We start from the raw sequence: 24357 nt of genomic DNA on the forward strand, positions 1-24357 counted from the left end.
ATCCACAATATCCTCTCAAATTTAATGGTGTAAACCGGTAATTTGTGGTTTGCAAGGTGTACGTGCAGGTGTGTGTGTCAGTCACTTACAGGGCGAGTTGCTTTAGAACTGTGTAATTTTTTTTGTTTTGTTTTATAACAGCACAGACTTCTAATAGTTTGGGCTGTTCGTAGCTTTCTCATGAGTCACAACATTAAATGCATTTCCTACATATTCCCCATAAACGCAGCAACGTAAGCAAGCCTTTGATGGTTGTTTGTTCGCGGACGCCTGCTATTTGATTACCAAAGATGTGAAGGCTGATGTAAGTAAGCCAGCAGGAGTCTTAACCACCTGTTTGTTTGTTTGTGTGTGAGTGAGTGTGTGTGTGTGTGCACCATATTACGGATAAGTGCAAACACACACAAAAACCGACTTTCCCTAACTCCATGATGTCAACTTTTCCTGAACTTGAGCATACTAAGTGGGAAAAAAAATTAAATGGCAACAGCAAATTTACCATCGTCTTCATGATTCTGCAGCACAGACACACACACACACATACGCACTAGGGATTAATATTAGCTAAAACTAATATACAGTATGTGTTTATAATAATTGCAAACTATGATCCCTCTGCTATACATTTTATGAGCAGCATAAGCAACTCCACTACTGGTGTGCACTTACATTTCCCAGAATAGCTGTCAACAGCCCTCTGGAAACATGCCGGAGCCTGTTGCATGCAGCTGATACAGTACATGTGTAGGCGGGTAGAGGCACAGCAATAAATGATGGGCCGAGAAAGCTGGTTTTAATGGAAAAAGCTGTCTATCAACTTCCTTCCGTGTGAGTGTTCAGTGCCAACGCATGACAGTGAGTACTGAATATCATCTTTCCTCTTTAAAACTGAGGGTCTTGGGCAGCCACCTGTAAGCATTTTGCACTGGTAGAGCATGCTTTAGAGCAAACTGCTTTTCTTCTACTACAGAAAAAAGGAGAAATTTCATCAGTGCTCACAGGGTAATTAGATAAAAGCTGTCAGTCAAGCAGCAACACTGCAAAGCTCCAAAACCTGCAGGGATATCTTTTGTCCAACAAACACCTCCACACATCCTGATCCAGAAATAGCCTCTGCCCTCCCTTGCATCTTTGCTGATCCAAAGTGAAAGGCGGTATGTTTTTACTTAACACAAGTTTTTTTAAAAAAAGCTCACTTTCCTTTTGGCTCATTATCCTCACATTGTAACAGCGCCCAAAACAGGCACTGGGCTATGATGACGGTGTGGAAGATGACTGCAGAAGTTATAATTACAGAGCAAACTATATTTCAAGATGTACATATTCATGTGGGCCTGCGGGGTAGCTGATGTGCCTGAGAGTCGAGTTTTTGTGTTTTTGTGTGAATAACATGACTCACGGGATAATTGCCCACACGAAACCTGGCAACGGCGATCATTTCACACCAGTGATGGGAAGTACAGACACCTCCAAACCTCACCTCTCTTCCAGCTGTTGGAGTTCTTTTCTCAGCTCATCTGAATTTTTATTGGCCTTTTGAAGTGCGTCACACAGAACTTTCTCTCTCTCGTCGCTCCTCCTCTCCAGCTCTCCTCTAACTCGACTCTCTTTTTCGTTATATATTTTCCGACGCTCCTCTTCCACCTCTTTCCTTGTACTCTCAGATTCTGCTTCAAACTCATCTCTCAGAGCTCTCACTGCATTTTGGTTCCTCTCTTCTAGCTCTTCTCGTGTGTTTCTCTCTCTGATTTCTGCTTGTCTCTGCATCTCCAGCCGAAGTGCCCTCTCCCACTCCAACCGGCCCAGCTCCAGTGCTTCACGCTGGGCCTTCTCTTTTTGGGCAGTCTCTCTCAGGTCCTGGAGCTCAGCTTCTAACTGAGTCAGCTCGGTGCGGAGCTGCTGAAACTCGTGGAAGATGAGGTAGCTTACGCCGCAGTAGCAGCACACCGTCTCAGTGCGCTCCATCTGAGGGCAAAAACAAACAAGGTGTTAAAAATACTAAATGAAGTGCAACTATTTAGAAAAACATTTTCACACCCGCACCTCTCTATAGCTGAGTCTTCATTTGAAACAAGTGGTTATCTATTTAGAGTATTAACACTAACTTAAAAAACAAAGACGTGACCAGAAGAATTGATTGTGCTTTGAATCTAATTGATAGCAGCACGAAAGCACAACCAAACCACTTTGGTGGCATGTCTAAAAGAAAAGAAGAAAATCCACAATTTTTATTTTAAAGCAAAGGACGTAACAACAGTTGATACAACTAGCTGCATCACTGATCACTTTCACACTAAATGGACAGTAAATTCTGCAGGATCACATTATTTAATTGCCCTTTAGGTATATCATTATTATATCAGATATGGGAGAAAGTTGCCCTGTTACAGCTGGGTTTGCCCCTTCACATCCCTGAATTGAATAAACAATTAAGAAAATGGATGGCTGTCCTTCTCTTAAGTGAAGGTGAACTGGCTTCCTCTTGCTTTGTAAGTCAAGTTTTATAAGTCTACAAGTCGTTTTTACTTCACACTACACTTTTTAAAGTAATGGACATGTAAGATGGCGTAAATTTCAAAATATATGGTTGAATATAAAATTTACATACAAAACTTTTGATAAGATAAGATAAGATAACCTTTATTAGTCCCACACGTGGGAAATTTGTTTTGTCACAGCAGGAAGTGGACAGTGCAAAAGTTATGAGGCAAAAATTAGAATACAATAAGAATAAATACAGTACACAACTGTACAGAATAGAATAAAATAAAATACTATATACAGTAGAATAAAATAAAATAAATATACAATAAGATAAAAATAGAATACAAATACAAATACTATATACAACTGAGTAAAAATACAACGATGACAGAAAGGATTATTGCACTTAGTATTATTGCATATGTATGGATGTGTGTGCTTGATCAGTTAAAGTCTTTATTATGGAGTCTGACAGCAGTGGGGAGGAAAGACCTGCGAAATCTCTCCGTCCCACACCGTGGGTGCCGCAGTCTCCCACTGAAGGAGCTGCTCAGTGCTGTCACAGTCTGCTGCATGGGGTGGGAGATGTTGTCCAACAGGGATGACAGCTTAGCCGCCGTTCTCCTGTCACTCACCACCTCCACTGGGTCCAGAGGGCATCCTAGAACAGAGCTGGCCCTTCGGATCACCCTGTTCAGTCTCTTCCTGTCCCCAGCAGAGATGCTGCCGCCCCAGCAGACCACGCCATAAAAGATAGCAGAAGCCACAACAGAGTCATAGAATTTCTTCAGGAGTGGGCCCTCCACTCCAAACGACCTGAGTCTCCGCAGCAGGTACAGCCTGCTCTGCTCTGATCATAAGTACTTAATGTCCATACCGAGAGTCAAACTAATCCTATAGTTCTTGGGGCGTGTCTACTGTCACTGAAACTACCAGGAACCACTGAAACTCATGAATCTCCTCTTTCTACCCATGTCAATCGTTAACAACTGCGAGATTAAACCACTTTGAAACCAGATGATTCTTTTTGATACACCCTGTATATAGCATATATTATGCAAATAAATTGACAATCTATCATTTTTTGTCTGATATCAAACTAAGGATGAGTTTAGAATATGATTTTAATGGGTTAAATCATGTATGGGGAGACTAAAGATAGCTAACACATTCAGACTGTGAACTGCAGGTCCTGTTATTGATCACAATCTGCTTTAACCACTGTATCAAAAATGTATTTTTACTCTATCTGTCAGCAGTTCAAAGTTGTGGATGCACAGATACTCTGATCCCTCCTTCAGATTTTGTCTTCACCGATGTCTGTCCTCTCTCCTAAATAATTCCTGCTTTCTCTGTACATGTCAATGTACTCTCTCCAAGCTTTTTTCAGGCTTATGAGGGATAAGATTGTATCCCTAGAGCTTTCATCTTCATGATGACATGTTACAGCGAGGCAACAGATATTTGGATGGCATGCTGTCAGCTCCCATGTCAGAAAGCTCCAAATAAATTGCTACATGATGTAAACAAGATGAAATAAACTTGCAGACAAAGCTGGTATGCTTGAGAGTACAACAGTGTACAAAACAGATTATTTTGGTCAAGTCTCAAAGGTTAAGTAATTGCTTTTACCCATTTGACGATCTATTAGTTCGAGAGTACTTTCACTATCTAGAAGTAATGACCATGAAATTTGGTGTTCACATTTATTTGTGATATTTTAGTGGTTTTATGATTGCAATGACACATTTAGACATCTATCGTTCACAGGGATTACTGTGGAGATTCTTGCTTCACAAGTGAACTAACCCATTTGTTTTAAGAACCCAGTGACCTTTCCCCAATTTTAACACAAGACCCACAATCCATGGTAGTACATGGCACTGGTTATTTTATTTCAGACTCATTTTATTCAACTCCTCCTTTCCAGAGCATGACAGAGGAAAGGAGAAAAAAGTAAAGTAATAAACATTTAAGGGGTGAAACAGGACATTTGAAACAATATATTTTCACTGGTTGTGTGTATTTTGAAAAATTATGTTAAAGTATGACTGCAGGCAAGCAAACCTTTAGTATTATTTATTTTATTTTTAATAATATTATTTATTACAACTCCTTGCAAAATAGATGGTGGTTTTTTATATTATATATATATATATATATATATATATATATATATATATATATATATATATATATATATATAAAATAAACAAACACCCTGCGGGCGGTTTATCCTTCAAACTCGGGTCCTCTACCAGAGGCCTGGGAGCTTGAGGGTCCTGCGCAGTATCTTAGCTGTTCCCAGGACTGCGCTCTTCTGGACAGAGATCTCCGATGTTGTTCCCGGGATCTGCTGGAGCCACTCGCCTAGTTTGGGAGTCACCGCACCTAGTGCTCCGATTACCACGGGGACCACTGTTACTTTCACCCTCCACATCTTCTCGAGCTCTTCTCTGAGCCCTTGGTATTTCTCCAGCTTCTCGTGCTCCTTCTTCCTGATATTGCTGTCATTCGGAACCGCTACAACGATCACTACGCCCGTCTTCTTCTGTTTGTCTACCACCACTATGTCCGGTTGGTTAGCCACCACCATTTTGTCCATCTGTCTGTCCGTATATATATATATATATATATATATATATATATATATATATATATATATATATATATATATATATATATAATTCATCATTTACATTATTTCCATAATAAATACACACTAATACACACTAATTTACTTTGAGAATAACATTTGAGCATGTGATAAAGAGAGCTTTCACTGAGCTCTATAAGGTTGTGTGAAACATTAAGTACAACCTTAATTCTTGCACAGGAATAAAGAGGGTACATAGAAGCAAGTGTGAGGACCTCTGTAGAAGCAGAGGTTTTGGTAATTTGTTGCTCTGGTGTATTCGGGTGTTTGTTAACATAATCCTGCAATCTTCTTAGTTGTGAACACCACAGCGAATTCTCCCCAAGATCAGACCCTGGAATGCTCATAGAAATTGCAAAAACAAAGAGCTACACTGCAGACTCTACAGACCTCAGTTAGCAAGTTAAATGTTAAAGTTCACAAAGGTGTTCATAAAATATCAGAATCAGAATCAGAATACTTTATTGATCCCTGGGGGAAATTATTTTTTGTTACAGTGCTCCATTTTAAACCAACATTAAGACAAGACAGACAATACGCTAACTAAGAATAGTACAATATATACATATATATACATACATACATACATAAGTCACTTATAAATAAATATTTGGAAAAGAAACATGTGTAGTTGTAGCAGCAAACAGTGTGTTAAGTGGATGCGTTGTACAGGGAGATGGCCACAGGCAGGAATGATTTCCTGTGTCGTTCAGTGGTGCTTTTCGGTAATCTCAGTCTCTCACTGAACGAGCTCCTGTGACTGACCAACATGTCATGGAGTGGGTGGGAGGTGTTATCCAACATTGTCTTTATCTTGGACAGCATCCGCCTCTCCGACACCACCTTGAGGGAGTCCAGCTCCATCCCCACAACATTGCTGGCCTTACGGATCAGTTTATTAAGTCTGTTGGCATCTGCGACCCTCAGCCTGCTCCCCCAGCATGCAACAGCATAGAGGATCGCACTGGCCACAACAGACTCATAGAAAATCCTCAGCATTTTCTGGCAGATGTTGAAGGACCTCAGTCGCCTCAAAAAATAGAGACGACTCTGGCCCTTCCTGTAAAGTGCTGTGGTGTTTTTAGCCCAGTCCAGTTTATTGTCAATGTGTACTCCAAGGTATTTATAGTCCTCCACAATGTCAACACTGACCCCCTGAATTGAAACAGGGGTCAAGTGTTTCCTGGTCTTCCTGAAGTCCACGATCAGTTCCTTGGTCTTTGCCACGTTGAGCTGCAGATGATTCTGCTCACACCACGTGACAAAGGAGTCGACCACAGCCCGGTACTCTGTCTCATCATCCCTGCTGATGCATCCAACCACCGCAGAGTTGGATGCATCAGCAGGGATGGCCTCACACCAACTGTTAAGAGGTGGAGGGATGATGATTTGGGCTTGTTTTGCAGCCACAGGACCTCGAAACCTTGCAGTCATTGATGCAACCACGAACTCCTATGTAGACCAAAGTATTTTAGAGTCAAATATGATGCCATCTGTCCAAGAGCTAAAGACTGGCCTGAAACTGGGTGATGCATCAAGACAAATATCCCAAGCACGGCAAAAAATCTACAGCAAAATGACTGAAAAAGAAAAGAATCAAGATGTTGCAATGGCCCATAGTCCAGGCATCAACCTGATTAAAATACCTTTGTAGGACCTTAAGAGAGCTGTGCATCAACAAATATGAAGAAACCTCATTGAACTAAAGCTGCATTTTAAAGAAGAATGTGAGAGGCTGATAAAAAAGTTTTTGCCAATAAAGAAGCTTCTACAAGCTTAAAAGTGTGCTTAGTTTTTAGCAGGACTGTACAGAGTCCTGCCAAAAACTGTCTTCTTCACATGACTATAGACAGCTTTCAAATAGTGTCTAGAAATTCCATTACTTGTCCTTTGAGATGATCTACAAACACGTCTAAAGACATGCAAAGATACTAAACATGAAAAGACAGTCAATAGGACAGAGATCAAAAGAATGGAAGCCATTGCTTCAAAGTCCTGAAAGACACTGAGAAGGGTTTAATTAAATGATCTCCAGTCCTGTTATCTCTTGCTTCCTCTGTGCCTTGTGTTTCTTTCTTCTTTACAGTTAAGACAGAAGTCAAAGGGAATACGAGGGTAATCGGCATGATTGAAAGAAAACACACCATCGTGGCAAAGTGCTTGTCACATGACAAATGATTGACAGGTGACAGGTTAATCAAGATAGGCCCTGTTTCTCTGTCTCTGCAGCCGCCACAATCAACTTTCTCTTTCTGTGCCCCCCTATCAGAGTGCTCCTGCTCTGTGTTAGCACCTTGTCAATCCATATCAGGTAAAGGTGCAGATTGCATCTGCCTCATGTCATCAAGACAGCGGGAGTCGGTCTTTCAGCAGCCACGACACACAGACAGACAATTAGAAGATCACTTTGTATGCGCTCATTATGCTCAGCGATTAATAACACAGCAATCCTGAAGGCTGAGGGCACGGCTCTACTGTTACTACTGAAGCTGATCCAGAAATTTAAATCAGCTGACATATAGTTGGTATAATGTTTGCAATATTCACCATCTAGCAGTATTACATTGCTATACACACACACTTGTTAATTCCCACTCCTAAATATTTTAAGCAAAGTATGTTCACGTCTTAGCTTCACACGATCCCCCGTGCTTTTGGATGCTTGAAATGACTAAGGAGTGCTCCTAATGGGCTCACTAAATGTTATTTTAAAGTTCCTATTGTTGGATGTTTGGCCTGATCAAGGTCTACAAACAGGCTGACGGGGGGAAAAAGAAACAAAGAAGGCAGAAAAGAAAGAGAGAGGGGGGGGGAGTGTATTGTGCGGGTGGATGGAGAAAAAGCTCCACAAGATGACAACCTATTACATTATATTGCCACAGAATGCACTCTGGAGAATCAGGCCTATTATCTATTTGTGAGTGTATTTGTTAGAGCGAGAGAGACAGGGAGATCCGGGGAGAGTTAGAGCGTGCAACTGTGAGCAATATTTGGGACTGAGACTCAGGGGGGTTTAGTGTTTACTGTGCAGATGTCCTTGTGGTTCCTTCAGGCATAGATACAGCAAAGACTACTAAGTGTGTGTGTGTGTGAGAGAGAGAGTACGGTTTATATTTTGTTGGAAAATGCTTATGCATGTAAATTTGTGTGCGTTTGAGCGTGCATGTGGGAGGGTGGGTGTGGTGAGAGAGTTCTTTATGCCAGCCATGATGACGTAGCCATGAAGACAGACAACAAGGGGGCAATACACACTGTTTAAGTGACCTGAGGGCTGAATTGTGCCTCCTCCATGGTTTCAGACACACACACACGTACACAAACACACACACAGACGCTTTCTCACACTGCTCAAACAGCCTAAAACACATTCTGCACGCACGGAGGCAGATGAAAGGCGGTGGCAGACATTGACAAAACAAACGGACACGTTAAAACCGACCCTGATACAAGCACAAACATGTACATGGTATACACAAAGGATGCAGAGATAGGCCGGCACATACAAAGGCAAATTTAGTCATATAAGCATTTACAGGCCAACAGGAAACTTACACAATCACTCGCCATTAACAAGCACACACACACACATTTATACACACCCTGAGGGCAGAATGTCTGCACCACCAGTGGGTTGTGTGCTCCCGTGACTGAGTTCAAGCCCGCGGGGAGACCCCTTGCCCTGGGCACTGACACGTTCACTTAGTGCTCAAATGGCAAAAAAACAAAACAAACCTAACCTCTCCACACGCTCGCACATGACTACTACGCCGGGCATGGGCACAGACGCCTGGAGAAACACCTGACAGGAGGAGAGAAAGAAAGAAAGGCGACACATTAAAACTGCGGAGTGACAGAAAAAGAAAGGGAAAAGTGAGGGAGTGAGGGGGAAGGGGAGAAAGGTCGTGTTGCCCTTTGAATGTTTCATGCCAGCAGCCGATGCTTCTCTTCTACACACCAGACCTCTTTGTCCTCCAGTGCACACAACACAGCTCCCTCTCTCTCTCGCTCTTATCTCCCTTTCATTCTGTCCCTTGATTGACTCCATTAGCATGCTGGACTGTTGCCAAAGTGGTTTAAAACATTAGATTTCAGACCACATAAGGCTCTTAAACTTCTACCACATTGGTTTAATTACTCAGGCAATGAACCCTGTGTTTTATATGTATGTTTAATACATATCTGCTCTGAGAGAGATTGTTAGTCAGCCTACATAACGTTCAAAATTATGCAAACCATGCATTACTGCCTCAGGGTGCATTGGCAAAGCTGTAGCTATGTAAGTGTTTGTGTGTCTGTCTCAGTCCTCAGTCAGTAACTACTGACTGATCACTTATACTTTAACTGAATGTACGGGTTGTCTCCACAACTATTAGGTATGAAAACTGTAGCCTGTGTTATGTGACTTGCAACACGTTTACAGTCCCTGTTATCACCAGAATTCCTCTATATTCCATCAATTAAACATGGTGCTATTACTTCTCCCCTGATGTGCAACACTTAGTTGGGCTGGGGTTCCAGTGGAAACAACAGGGTGGGGGTCGTTTTGTGTGTGTGGTTAGTGTCTTTCCAGGACAAGAAGCATAATTAATGTACGTGATGACTTTTTGACTGTCTGCATGCGTGTGTTTCTGTGCAGTTGTCATTGTAATCATGCAGACAGCAGAAACATAAATTCAATTCAATTCAGTTTTATTTATATGGCACCAAATCACAAAAATAGTGGCTTTAAGGTGTTTTATATTGTAAGGTAAAAAATCTTACATTAGCACAATCATGTGACCCCGACGAGCAAGCACATGGCGACAGTGGGAAGGAAAAACTCCCGTCTTCTCCTTTCTTCTATCTTGTTAATAATTTTACTTTTTCACTGCATATATTGTCAAATATTTCACAAATCCTTTCTCCTTTTACAGCCACTCCGGCATTCCTTTTCCTGACATTTTACTCCAGTTTTCCTTCCACTTTGTCCTTGCCTCTTTCTTCCTCCTCCCAAACAACTGTCCTTTCCCTCCCTCTCTTCCTGCTCATCTCCCTAGGCCAACTCTGCTTCCTAAGCTACAGCTGCCGTGACCCACCTGGCTCGTCAAAACACCAGAAGTGGGTCACTGCCACGAACACAGACCCTTCATGTTGCGCACGTACACATATGCAGACATCAGATACGCACACATGGACACAGCATACCCCCTCATGTTCATTCACACACCCAAGCATGCTTTCCGTGACCAAAACTGGCCCAACAGGCATGCAGCTACTAACACACAAAAAAGCCCCATGCACTGAACACACATACACAGCAGTATGTACCTCCGTCTGCTGTCACACATAATAGCGCCGTGAAATACTGCAAATTTTGATATTGATGCAACAGTCGTAATTTATGAGATGAATGATCGTCAGTTTTAAATTTTGAACACGTTTTAACGATCACTAGATTACTCTGATTTTTACGTTCCACAATAATTAACACAAAAAACATACCTTTTTCATGTATTTTGAAATTTAGTTTTTAGGAAACCTAGAATGTAATCTGTCTCATAAGCAGCAGACAACAGACTCTTCAAAAGGCTTAGACGAGCTTGTTTTGGTCTTCTTAAACCTTAAATATAACTTTAGCTGTCGTACTGCAATTTCATAGTACTTAGACAGACACTAATACCATTCCATATCATCTTAGCCAAAATCTGACCCAAGAAAGAAAAAAAAAATCATGTTTTTTTCCTATTTTTATATTTGTCAAGTAAGGCCAACACTTTTGGTGCAGCGTGCAGGTTGCTCACAGTGCACAGAAACAGAGATTTGTAGCAGGCCACTGCAGATATTCACAGACAGACAGACTAAACAGTTTATTTTCCACTAATCCTCGGTACTTGAAAGCCACGTACCCTGTTGTGTAATTTTGGAAGGTAATATATAACCCACATGCACATACATAAAGGGGCAGAAATAGGGAATAGTGAAAGAGATGTCATGCTAGAAATGTCATTTTGGGGTACAAGGCACTTAAGCATTTTTTGGAGGGTGGGCTGGGGGGGGGGTGCCCAGGGGATTAGAGGCATTAGGATTAGATTTAATCAAGTGTTATGATGAAGGGCGGTGGATTTAGAGGAAAAAAACAAAGGCAAGTGTACCTGTATCCTTCAAAACGCTTTCGCTTTCCAATTCTCTCTCTCGCTCTTTCAATCTAACAAATGCTTTCTCTCGGCTATCTGCTAATCTGGCACTTCATCGTGCTTCTGCCTCTGTCTGTCTGTGAAATCACAGACATGGCAGATCACGCAAGCATTTAAAGAAGGGATTAAGTAGTTAAGGGACTTACCCGTGGGGTTTTTTTTGTGGGTTTTTTATTCCTAATTTTTTTTAATGATTTTCTTTTTTGGGCTGTGACATTATGAAGGTGCTTGTGGAGTGTGTGCACTTTAAAGAAAACACTGCCCTGCTGTGCTCTTCTTTTTTCACATGACAATATGAGAATGTTTGGGGGGATTTCAGAGCTATGTCACTTTTTTCGTGCGTGTGAGCGTGTTTTTTGTTTTTTTGTTTTTCTGTGTTTCGGATTATTCTTTTTTTCCTTTTTATTTTTTTGTTTGTCCGTCGCTGGTGTGCATGGTGTTCCTGATTGTGTGCGAGTGGGATCAAGGCGGCACTTCGTGACTGCAGCTTTGTTGATTTTCGCGACGATAAAGACCCCCTGTGGCGCTCAGTGTAGCGAGAGCCAACACTGAGATTCCACTCATCTGGACCCCGTGGCGCACGGTACACATCACATGAGGAGTGCGTGTGTGTTTTTAAGTGAGTGTGTGAGTGTAGATGTGGACATGTGCATGAATATTTCCTACTTCTTCGACCATCGCACTCATGTGCATGCCTCGGTGAATGAATATCTTCTTCTATTTCAGCTTACGTGTGTGTGCATGTGTGTGTGTGTGTGTGTTTGTATGTGTGTGGAAAAGCAAGAAGGGAGGGGTGGTTGCAGTCACAAGGCACAAAGGGGGGTTGGGAGCTGTGAATAGCAGAGAGGAGAAAAGAGAGTGACCAGAAGGACCAGGGAAGGGGGGAAGGCGGGATCTGCAGAGTGGATGAATGAAAGCACAGCAAGGGACAAATTAAAATAAATCGAAGACCTGGTAACCTCAAAGGCCATAGCACATGATTCCCATCATTTTCATACTTTGAAAAGCAATCAGTAACGCGAGGACACTGTAAACCTGGATGAGACGATTCCCATCAGGATAAAAATATTCCATCACAGGATAACTGTGATCACTTCAGTAAAATGTGCACCACAGCAAATCAGAAATGCTGAATCCCCTCACTAAATAGGGTCAAAGATTAGGGGTCAGTATCTGGATTGTGTGTGCCTATATGGAAGATTAACATTGAGGAATCCATCACTCACCCCTACACACACAGATGTGTGTACATAGGCAAGAGAGGTTGAAATGATCAGCAACGGTCACAAATGCATCAGGGAAAAGTCAGTAGAGGAGACAAAGGAAGGAAGGAGAGGTTTGAAATGTGTGCTGGAGGGGTACTTCTCAGGTTGTAAAAATAAATACAGAGGAAAGATAATATAGTGGGGCTCACAGGGGGATGCTGTCTAGGATTGCATGTCTTCTCCTTCCTGACCCTCCTTTTCCTGTCCGCCTAGCTGACTATCTCACGTGTTCCATTGGGTGGAGGCAGGGAAAGGGCAGCGGCAGGGAAAGAATCACCTATGGCTCCCCTCGACCGGCGCTCGGCCACGCATCACGTCACATACAAACACTGGGTGAGGCACAGCACAGCATGGCATGGCATGGCACGGCACACAACAAAACCCATAGCTTGAGGAGCAGACAGCGGGCAGAGGTCTAGCTGTGTTCATTTTGCTCTGCTTGTGTGCCTGTTTGAAGACTTTGGCTGTGTGGGAGTTAATCACTCTGCTTTTTTTGAAGTGACTCAGTGCTTAGCTTTCAGTGTAGCTAGGTGGCTTTCCATCCATCTTCTAACACTTCTAGAAAAGTTAAGCCTCCTCCACCTTGGCCGTTGGATCAAGGTGTTCCCGGAACAGCTGAATGATTCAATCCTGGGGCCCCATTCTGGTAGGACACACCCAAAACATCTCACCCAAGCCCAGAAGGCATCCTGATTAGATGCCAGAATCACCTCAGTTGGCTCTTTTCAAGGTGCAGGAACACAGAACAGTGTCAATGAAGCACCAATCCGTCCGGCACTCTCCCCTCACTTGTGAAACAGTTAAACTCCTCCACCTGGGGGCAACCACTCATTCCCGACCTGGAGTGGGAACTCCACTTTTTTCCTGCTTTTTTCCTGAAGCATGGCCTCACACTTGGTACTAATTCTCACTTTCGCTGTTTCACACCAGTCCAAGATGGAGGTCATCACCTGATGAAGTGGTTTAACGACTGTCAAACTAATTACAGTATTATGAGCTTACTAACATGTAACATGTGCAGGTTGAAGACCAAAAAATAATGATAAGAAGAAGGTCTGTAACTCAAAGTTTTTATCAGCTTTTATATTTGAGTTTCATTTACCATTCCATAATGGACATTCTTGCACATCAAACGGTCATAAATATTACATTGTTGCACATACAGACCTGTTGCCTTTACAACAAGTTGAGCCTTTCAAGAGCTGATTGTGAGACAGGAAATCTCCTGAGAGTGATAATAACTCCAAAAACTGTCCTGCAAGGCCCTGCACTTTATAACTATTGTATGATTTAACCTTTGATTGCTTACACTATAGACTACAGTGCACTGTAATTATATGACACCAGTACAATCAAGCCAAGAGGATCTGATGATTTGGTTTGTCTTCTGAGAGTTTTGAAACCCAGACACAGTCCAGACACAGGAGGTGGAGACAGGACAGCCGGGCAAGCCAGAGAGAGAAGAGGCATTGTAGTCTGTTACGTTAATCAGAGGTAGCAGACAACACATGTGCTTCTGTTAGCCCCACTAGGCCACACATCACAACACACGGCTCGGCACGACATGGCAGGGCGCAGTCAGCGGAGAGGGGCTAAAGGAGGTAACGCCGACTGAGCTGTGTGTGTCTGCCCTTCCTGTGTATCTGTTTTCAATTTTTTTTTGTTGACGTGCAGCTTGTCGGTGAATCCGTGTCGTCTTCCTACTTATCCTAATTTTGTGTCCTTCATTTGCAGTTTAAACTGGGTTGAATGGCTGTCTGTCTGAACCGATGGCAGTCAGCGGAGCGCAGCAAATGCAGCCTCATTTCACCTTCTCCAGCCAGTGAAAACAAGTGTTTTGTCTGCAGCGTTTAGCACTTCAGTGAATCCGAAAAAGAAAATCTATGCGCGTGAATGACTGAGACAGAGAGGTTCTGAGCTTGGCTGGATCACCATCGCCTTCTGAGAAAAGCAGAATGTCGAAGTTAATGAATGTTCATGAGAAAATCCCTCAGTTAATGGGATCTGCCATAATTATTTAGTTGAAAGCACCCAGAAAACACGCTATTAATTAACTGTAAGCGGCGAAAACAGTCGGCAAACATAGAGAAAATAATTTTTTATACGAGCAAACTTCTCTGTTGAAAAATCGGTGCAAAAGAAGTCTTTGATCCTGTCACCCCTATGCTCAGATGCAACTTGACATCGTGACTTGACCTCCAAGGAAGTTGGGTTGTTTTACCAAACAGGAATAAAGACGCAAGAAAATACAAACATATACAACAATTAATAATGTCCAATAATGTGTGCGCATCCTTCACCACCAACTACTTCCTAATAGCAGCAGTGACCTCGTAATGAACTGCAGGTTATCATGCAATATTGTCACTTTGTATTACCCGGTACCCTGACAACACCCGTGACAATATTGCACAATAATCCCCCTGCTGTTTCTCAGTCATTACAGCAGATAAGCATTGAACTGATGAAACATTTCCCTCTCCCCCCTCTGTCTTTTTGTCTTAATCTTTCCGTCTTCTCCTAGATTTACAAAAACAGACTGAAAAGGGGGCATGAGAGGTGAGGGTGGAACAAGAACAAAAAAACAGCTACCATTACCCAATGACCTCCTGAAATATTATTGAGAGAGGAGTGTTTTGGGGTTGAAGCTACCATTTATTCGGAGGGAGGATACGTGAAAAAGAAAAGACAGACAGAGAACAACACAAAAGAGGAGTGATGTGTAGCATGGTGTAATTTACTCAGACATGGGGACTGTGTCTCCTCTCCTCCTTTTTGTCTGGAATACTTTGCCATGCTCACATTAAATATGGATGGCTGAGTGGAAGCAGAACAAGAGCAGCTGAAAGCCCTCAGCAGGACAGTCAAAGGATAGGACAAGGCAGAGGCTTTATGACTTTGATCTGAACCTGGGCATCTATAACAATAAACCCAGAGAAAGATGTTGGATGAAAGCACTTGGATGTTAAAAATTTTCATTACTCAGGCCATAAAAAAAACAATTAAATGTAGCAAATTTGCACTTTTAGAATTAAGAAGATAACAACTTGTATTTTTCATTGCCTAAAATCTAAGCAGTCTTAACAGTCTTAACAGTTTTTCCTGTAATAGCACTTGCTGACCAAGATTAAGACAATAATAATATATACACAAGCTTTATTTCAGTGTGTGGGCCAAAAAAAAGAAGAAAAAAATGCACTCATGCAAAAGTGGAGTAGGTAGAGACCATGGAGAAACTTCTTTTCAGGTTTGCTAATACTCAATCTTCCAATATGTAATAAAGATTAAGCTGCCACGTAATAACTTATTTTCTCTCCTATCAACGCAGAGGGCGTGTAGTCACAACATGGACTCTGATTACAGTTAATGACATCAGCAGCTCTGTATTTGCAGACTAGTAATCCTACATGGGAAACAGGGGCTTCATCAATTACACAATGTGAATGCAGGAAAACATTTAAACAAAAAAAAATAAAGAGTGAAAAAGTGATTGAGGAAAACACTTTGTCCCAAATGATTAAAATAAGAAAAAAATACCATCATTTTTACATTTACTTGTACATTAATGTGTAAAAAAAAAAACACTGTTACTGTCTTATTTAAGAATAGTCATATGAAAAACAAAGTTATTCACATGACTCTATCCAGTCATGTGAATAACTAAGTAAACCCTCACTGATTACATAGGAATTAAGAGAGTAAGCAGAACCCGGCTGCTGCTAATCAAATGCACTTGATTGATCACTTTGCTGGCCTGAAGCATTCATGCGTGTGTTAACGCAATGTTAACAAGAAAAGGCAGGAAACCTAGAGAGGCAATTGCTGTTCCCCATCAATCTGGGAAGGGTTACAAGTCCATCTCCAAACAATCTGTAGCCTGACATTCTAAGTGGAAAACAGTCAAGACACATTTCAATCTTTCCAGCAGCCGACGATGACCCAGCAAATTCACCCTCAAGATTAAACTGTGCAATACCCAGAGAAACTGTAAAAAACCCCAAAACTACATCTCAGACTCTACAGATGTCAATTAGTGTGTTAAATGTGAAAGTTCGTGAAGGTAGAATTAGAAAAAACTGAACAAGTATGGTTCATTTGCACTTCTCACACAAGACTCCTGGAACAATGTCAATATTTGGCTTTAATGCACAGCACTATGAAATAATCCATGTCAGCACAAACACCTCATAACAACTATCAAGCCTGGTGGTGGAGGGTTGGTGATTTGGGGTTGCGTTGCAGCCACAGGACCCTCCCATCTTTGCAATAGGATATATATGCATATATCACGATATGGCACATAAATTTGTATGTGATATAAAAATGTCATTTGGTGATATCATTGCTATGACGACCCACATTTATGTTGCCTGCAACAGCACTGGGCATATCTGGGAGCAGGAGCCACATTTCAGCTTCCCATTATTTAGCACCTAAAGAGGACCTACTTCAGCAACCAGCAACGAGGAAAACCAGGCTACAGAGGAGGAGATACTAGCAGCCAGTGATGTGCAAACCAAGTAAACTAATGACTCCACTAGCATTCACTAATTGTGCTCCATACAACAGGGACAGTAGATGGAAATAACTGATGGGGTCACATGGTGGAAAAGTAGAACGTTAAGTTGCTGGTTAAAAATCTTGACCCAAAATACAACATCCCAGGTATTACTTTTTGGTATTACTATTTGATAAGAGTTATAGGGATAAGTTACTTTAGTTATCATTCAAAAAAAAAGTTTAAAGCAGTTATTTTATAATTACATTTTCCAGGAGAAAAACTGCCTAAGTTACTTTTGTGTTTACATTAGATCTTTGCTCTGGACCCGGATATAATGATGTGTCACTAGCTTTGCACTTTTAAGCACCAATGTTTTGTTTAGGATCTCCTGTTTTGTTGAGAAAGTGTGTGTTGTGGTTTGAAAGGAATCAACATACATGCAGATATGTGGGTCTCTGTCTATATAAATATATGAGCGAAAGAGTTTTGAACTTTGCATCTTTCTGATGTCACTCTCTGCACTGACTTCCTCTGATGAAAAGACAAAAAGACCGTCTTTCGCTCATCTCACTTGCTCACATAAAGTGAACGACTCGACCTGTTTTTGCTTCACAGACCACAACATTTCTGAAGTTAACACCAAGTAATGTCCCTTGCTTCTCTAATTGTTTTTTTTTTTTTTTGCTTCCTCTCTGTATCTCTTTCTCACTACGCTTCCCTCTCTTCAGAAGATGAACGTCTTGTCCTGTTACACTGTGTGTGTTTGAGGTCGTCTCAGAGAAGTAAATAGGTGGTGTAAGCAGCTAATGGAGAACAAGAGGTGCTCTGCTGTTGCATAAAAAGACTGTGGTGTACTCTGCCGGATGCTGCGCTGAAAACAGCTCATCCTTCTAGGCCAAATGTGTCTGAAAACTATGCCAAGAAACAAGGAGCACTTTTCTAAGTTAAAGTGTCACTTTGGCATCTTGGAGAATAAAGAAAAGTCCTGACAAGCAAGGAGAGAGTGAAAAGACTTTGTTTTGGGGGCAGTGCGGGACAAAGAATTATGCTGTGTCACTGTGTTAACAAAGGAGAAGATCCTGAAGCAAAAGGGCCCAATAAAAATAAAGACTGTCTATAAAATACCCATATGCCATTTTTAACCCAGTTTTAAGCATTTTGGCTGCAGTCAAGAAGCAACTGCAATTAGACAAGAGAGTAAAGTGCTGAGTCATCAGCTAACACAACAACCATTCATAATATGGGTGCATGGTACAGATCTGTCAGCTGTAATTAATACTTATACTAGAATTTACTTTAATAAGACTTGGGCACAGTCTGTGGCATTTAACCACACGACAATCCATGACATTTAAGAGATAATAACAACGAAAATGTGGCAAATGCTGTTCAGAGGTCCGGTTCAGTGGCTCAAATTAGCTTACAGATAGCTATCAACTATAGCTGCATATGTCACCATCCACCTCTCAGAGTTCCTCCCCCTTATAACTTTAAGTCTTAATACAATTTAAAAAAGCAACTTATTTAAAAAAAAACCCATCATTGGTCATGAAGAAGTTAAAGAAGCTAGTTAATGGCACACTGAACTAAAAATAAGATAAACTAAGAAAACTGATGATTAGTGATTGAACTGATTTTTTTAAAATTCATAACTGATTTTAATTAGTGGCTGTAAGCAGCTGGTCCCCCACAAGTTCATCGTACAACACTGTTCATCATCAGATCATCAGAAACTTTATTGTCATTGTCATGAGAACAACGAAATTAAGAATGGTCCCCGATCATTGCATCATCCCTAGCAATATCAAAATATAAATAAAACAATAAAATTCAATAAATAAAATAGATAGAATACTTAAAATACTAATAAGATATAACAGTAAAACATTCACATACATTCCCACACACATGCTTCAGACCGTGCATAGATTAACACAAGAGTGGCGTGATGGACATTTTTTTTGTAGTATTCAGATGTGTTATTGCAGTTGGATAACAGCTGTGTTTGAGTCTATTAGTCCTTGCTCTGATTGCCCTGTACCGTCTGCCTGAGGGCAACAGTTCGAACAGGGAGTGGCCAGGATGTGAGGTGTCTTTTATGATGTTTTGGGCCTTTTTAAAACAGTGGGCGTTGTGTAGAACTTCCAGTGTGGGGAGAGGGCAGCCAGTGATCTTTTGGGCGGTGTTAATGATCCCTTGGAGTGCTTTCCTCTGAGCCCCTGTGCAGCTAGTGTACCAGATGCATATGCAGTAAGTTAGAACACTCTCAATGGTGGCTCTGTAGAAGGACACCAGCAGTCTCTGTGTGATGTTATTCCTCCTGAGAATTCTCAGGAAGTACAGTCTCTGTTGGGCCTTTTTCAGCAGCTCGGAGGTGTTCACACTCCAGGAAAGGTTCTCCTCTATATTGACTCCCAGGAAGCGGAAGCTTGCCACCCTTTCTACATAGTCCCCATTTATGAATAGTGGTTGGATCTCTGCCTTTTTCCTTCTGAAGTCTATTATGAGTTCTTTGGTTTTTGAAGTGTTGAGGAGGAGGTTATTGGCCTTACACCATGACGTCAGCTGCTCCACCTCGTCTCTGTACGTAGACTCGTCTCCCTTGGAAATGAGCCCCACCACTGTGGTGTCATCTGCAAATTTCACAAAGATGTTGCTGTGGTGGCGAGGAGTGCAGTCGTGTGTGTAGAGAGAGTAGAGCAGTGGACTGAGCACACAGCCCTGGGGTGAGCCAGTGCTGAGACTCAGGGCTGAGGATGTGTGATGGCCAACTCTGACTCTCTGTCTACGGCCCGAGAGGAAGCTATTGATCCACATGCAGGTGCTGTATGGAAGCCCCAGGTCTTGTAGCTTGGCCACCAGTTTGTGTGGAAGGATGGTGTTAAAAGCTGAGCAGTAATCCACGAAGAGCATCCGCACATAGCTACCATGCTCTTCCAGGTGAGTTAATGCAGCATGGAGTGCTGTGGCTACAGCGTCTTCCGTGGATCGGTTTGCTCTGTAGGCAAACTGGTGTGGATCCAGGCTGCGGGGCAGGGCTGCTGTGATGTGTCTGCGGACCAGCTTCTCAAAGCATTTCATTACCACTGGGGTGAGTGCCACCGGTCTGTAGTCATTCAGGCCGGTGATGTGGGGCTTCTTAGGCAAGGGGACTATGGTGGAGGACTTCAGGCAGAGTGGGACAGTCGCCTGTGCGAGGGATTTGTTGAAAATCCTGGTGAAGATCCCAGCCAGCTGTCCTGCACAATCCCTCAATATTCGACCTGGCACACCATCAGGACCCGCCGCCTTCCTCGGGTTAACAGCCTGCAGCATGCGCCTCACCTCGTGCTCTTCCAGGGTGAGGGTGGTGCTGCTATGGGTGGCGTGTTGCTGCTGTGGCTCCAATACCTCCGGTACCCTGGTCTCAAAGCGGGCAAAGAAGATATTCAGCTCCTCTGCCAGCTCCAGGTCACCGTCCGCAGCTCCGAGATTGATCTTATAGTTGGTTAGGTGCTGGATGCCTTGCCACACCTGCCGGCTGGTATTACTCTTCAAATGGTCCTCGATCCTCCTCCTATAGTCCCCCTTTGCCTCTCTGATGCCTCTCTTCAGGTTGGATCGGGCTGTGGTGTAGTAATCCCTGTTGCCAGACCTGAACGCAATGTTCCTCTCCTTCAGCAGCTGCCTGACCTCCCGGGTCATCCAGGGCTTTTGGTTGGGATAAGCCCGGATCCGTTTGACTGCTGTAACAGTGTCTATGCAGTGTTTTATATAGCAGAGGACACCGTCTGTGAACATTTCCAAGTCCTGATGTTCAAAGATATCCCAGTTAGTCCTGTCAAAACAGTCCTGCAGCTGCTGAGAGGCACCCTCTGGCCATATGGTAATATTCTTTGTGATGGTAAGAGCAGTTTTCTTGAGGGGGGCATATGCAGGGATTAGAAACAGTGACAAGTGGTCAGACTGACCCAGATGTGGCAAAGGTCTGGCCCTGTAGCCCATTTTGATGTTGGAATAAACTTTGTCCAGAATCTTGTCACCCCTAGTGGCACACTTGACGTGCTGGTGGAATTTGGGGATTGCTCTTTTTAAGTCTGCGTGATTGAAGTCCCCTGCTACGATATGTACAGCGTCAGGGTAAGTGCTCTGTTTATTATTGATGTTTGTATGCAGGAGTGCGATCGCAGAGTTAGCATTAGCATCTGGTGGTATGTAAACAGCTGTTATTATGACAACGGTGAACTCCCTAGGTAGGTAGATGGGCCTGCATTTAACAGTCAGATATTCAATGTCCGGTGAACAGTGACGGTCTATTATCACTGTGTTGGTACACCAGCTGTTGTTCACATACATACAGAGCCCCCCTCCTTTGCGCTTACCGGAGTCCACTGTTCGGTCATGTCGCTGTGTGGTATAGCCTGCTAGCTCAATAGCAGAGTCTGGAATGGATTGATGTAGCCAGGATTCAGTGATAAGAAGGATGCATGAGTCTTTGATGAAGTTATTCGCTGCTATTTGCAATCTCAATTCGTCCAACTTGTTCGCGAGGGATCTGGCATTTGTGATGAATAGGCTGGGGAGCGGTGGTTTGAGTGGCTGCCTCCGTAGCCTGGCTAGCGCGCCGGCCCTGCAGCCTCGCCGTCTCCTTCTCTCTCGACGCCGCCTGCGCCTCCACCCCGAAGGGATAACAATCCATGGGGAGCCCGGACTCCTCGCTATTTCCACCGGTATCTTGTGTAAGCGGACAAATTTGCTAGTCACGCTCTCGCGGTAGCTTACTCCAATCTTGAGGAGATCATGTCGGCTATAGATGTTATTCGCTTGGCTGGTAGAACACAAAAACAAACATAAGGCGTACAAAATTATCCAAACATAGCATCGATCGGTAGAACACTGAGCTGCTGCAACTACGTGCGCCGCCATCTTGAAAACACATAGAGAGTGTTGGGCGTTAGCCTCTGGGTGCTGATTTTCAGTTGATAGATGATTGCCTTGTGGGAGGCAACTAGAGCTGGGCGATAGAACGATAACGATATGTATCGCGATATAACTTTTTCTCGATAGAAAAATTAAACTATCGCGATAGACCTCGCCGCTCTTAAAAAAAAGAAAAAAAAGAACAGCCAATCCAAATTACGTAGCGCAAAGCCGAACCAATCACAGCCGCAGCGTCACGTCACGTTACTTGTTACGTACAGCACAAGTGCCAAGCCGCACATGTGTATTTGTTTGGGAAGCAGCCAGCCACCGTTCCGCCCGGGTAATGAAGGAAATGAGTGTGCCGACTAGAAAAATCAACCGATCGTGACCGAAGGTGACCGAAGAGAAAACAGATGATGGTTCCAATGCCGGAGAGATTGTCGAACAGAAGAGCCATAGAAGTTCCGTAGTGTGAAGGTATTTCGGCTATTTCAAGTCTGACAAAAAACAGAGTAGCGTGCACTGTAAATTGTGCCGAAAGCAAGTCTGGAAATACAATAAACTGGTGCATGCGCTACGTCCACACGTACCCGGGTATTTTTGAAAACGCAGATTTTTCTATGCGTTTGCACCTTTCGTCCACACGTAAACGGCGTTTTTGGTCACTGAAAACGAAGATTTTTGAAAACTCCGTTTTTGCATTTACGTGTGAACTAGAAAAACGGAGAAAACGCAGCGTCAAAGCATTTTTTGACGTCACACTGTGCGCCACGTTATTGTTTCGGTGAAATGAATTTCTACAATACTGTTACTGTTAATTCTACTCTCTGCAGTGTTTAAATGCTTACATATACACACAGTTACTGTCCCTCCACACATACGACTCTGTTCTGCTTCTATGCCCCAGCTTTGTTTACTTTTTCCCACCGAGGCTTCTAGACTTCTGATTGGCCAACATTTCTGCACGGTTAGGAATCTAGCGCCACCTGCTGCTTTGGCATGTTCATAGCAGCGTTTTCCTTCATTTCTGCCTTTATTGTGTGGACGGGATTATTTTTTAAAACGAAAATGGAAAATCTCCGTTTTCAAAAATACCCGTGTACGTTAGGACGTAGCCTCAGTCTCTGACTGGAAGCGCTAATTCGTCATTCGGCTTTTGTCAGACTAAAGTAACTGTTAAAACTGTTTGAAAAGCTAAGCTATACAACAAGGAGAGATTGAGAATTTCCTTTTAGTTCTCAGTTTATTTGATATTGACAAAAGTTAGTCAGTTTTGTCTGTTCTTCTGTAAAACAAACTAAGATTTATTTTTAGAATTAATATTTTGTTTCTAAGTGGAATTGACAATTTAGTCGTCTGTTTTGTTTGTTCTATTTTGAAACTTAAACACTTTAGCGGCTGCCTTTTGTGTAGTTTGCAATATTTGCCTTTATTTATCTGAAAAAGTCTCATGTTCCTTAAGTACATCTACCCTGTTGAACTTATTATGGGAAATAAATATTTAAATAAAAACAAACTGCTGATTATTTCACATTTTACTTGTGAGCAACGGCGCATTTAAATCTCACAAATATAGTTATTTGGCTTATATCATGATAGATATCGTTATCGCCTGAAATGAAAAAAACGTATCGTGATATGAAAAAATCTTATATCACCCAGCTCTAGAGGCAACCTGTCTCTAAACAGCAACAATGTGTCTCAGAGTGATTGCAATCACTCTCAGACAGATTTGTGAAGGTTTGCAAATAATTGCTTTAAATTTAAAAACACAGACAGATTGCCAACATGTTGTAATCGATCTGAGTCAGTCTGCGATGAAGAGAGGAACTCATCTACGACACATTTCTTTGCAACAGGGACTCAAGTCAACTGGCTACCAAATAGTTGCATTCTAGTTATATTTCTATATAATAGTAAGGTTGCTGAGCACCTATGTCATTATAGAGTTAAGCTGCCATCCTGCAGCAATGATGTCACTATTTGCGGGGGACTTTCTGAATTTCTATTTCAAATCAGGTTCCAGCTGGACTTTTGTAAATAATTCGATGAGGGTTAATCATTTGGAAGAAATGGACATGTCTTATTGAGATAGAGAAATCAATTAATGTATTAGGCAATTAGACTCCAAGCGGTGATAGGATTTAGGACAGGACTTCCCAGGGTCTAGACGCTGGTGGCAGGGAAGATGTGAAGGACAGAACACCCAGGAAAGCAGGGAGATTTGTGATTGCAATTGTTCTTTATATAAATTTCTGTGTGTGCAAGCAGCAACATGTTTGCATTTTTCCCAACTTATATACAGGCATCACAGTAATAAGTTGGCAAAAACACTTCATAGGTAAGCGTCACAAAATCCATTGCACACAGTGACAC

General features: G+C 42.4%; 1 protein-coding gene across 1 annotated transcript in view; it reads right to left on the reverse strand.

Moving 5' to 3' along the window:
* Positions 1–24357, reverse strand: part of lekr1 (Leucine-, glutamate- and lysine-rich protein 1) — a 104618-nt gene that overhangs the window by 64398 nt on the left and 15863 nt on the right. The window contains exon 3 of the mRNA XM_085380715.1: positions 1481–1965. Coding sequence (XP_085236841.1) covers positions 1481–1965 — 485 coding nt within the window. The remainder of the gene's footprint in view (positions 1–1480; positions 1966–24357) is intronic.

Source organism: Rhamphochromis longiceps, linkage group LG14 (assembly GCF_057381845.1).
Source record: "Rhamphochromis longiceps isolate RC_006_pf linkage group LG14, R_longiceps_female_GT1.1, whole genome shotgun sequence".
In the NCBI taxonomy this organism is placed as follows: domain Eukaryota; kingdom Metazoa; phylum Chordata; class Actinopteri; order Cichliformes; family Cichlidae; genus Rhamphochromis; species Rhamphochromis longiceps.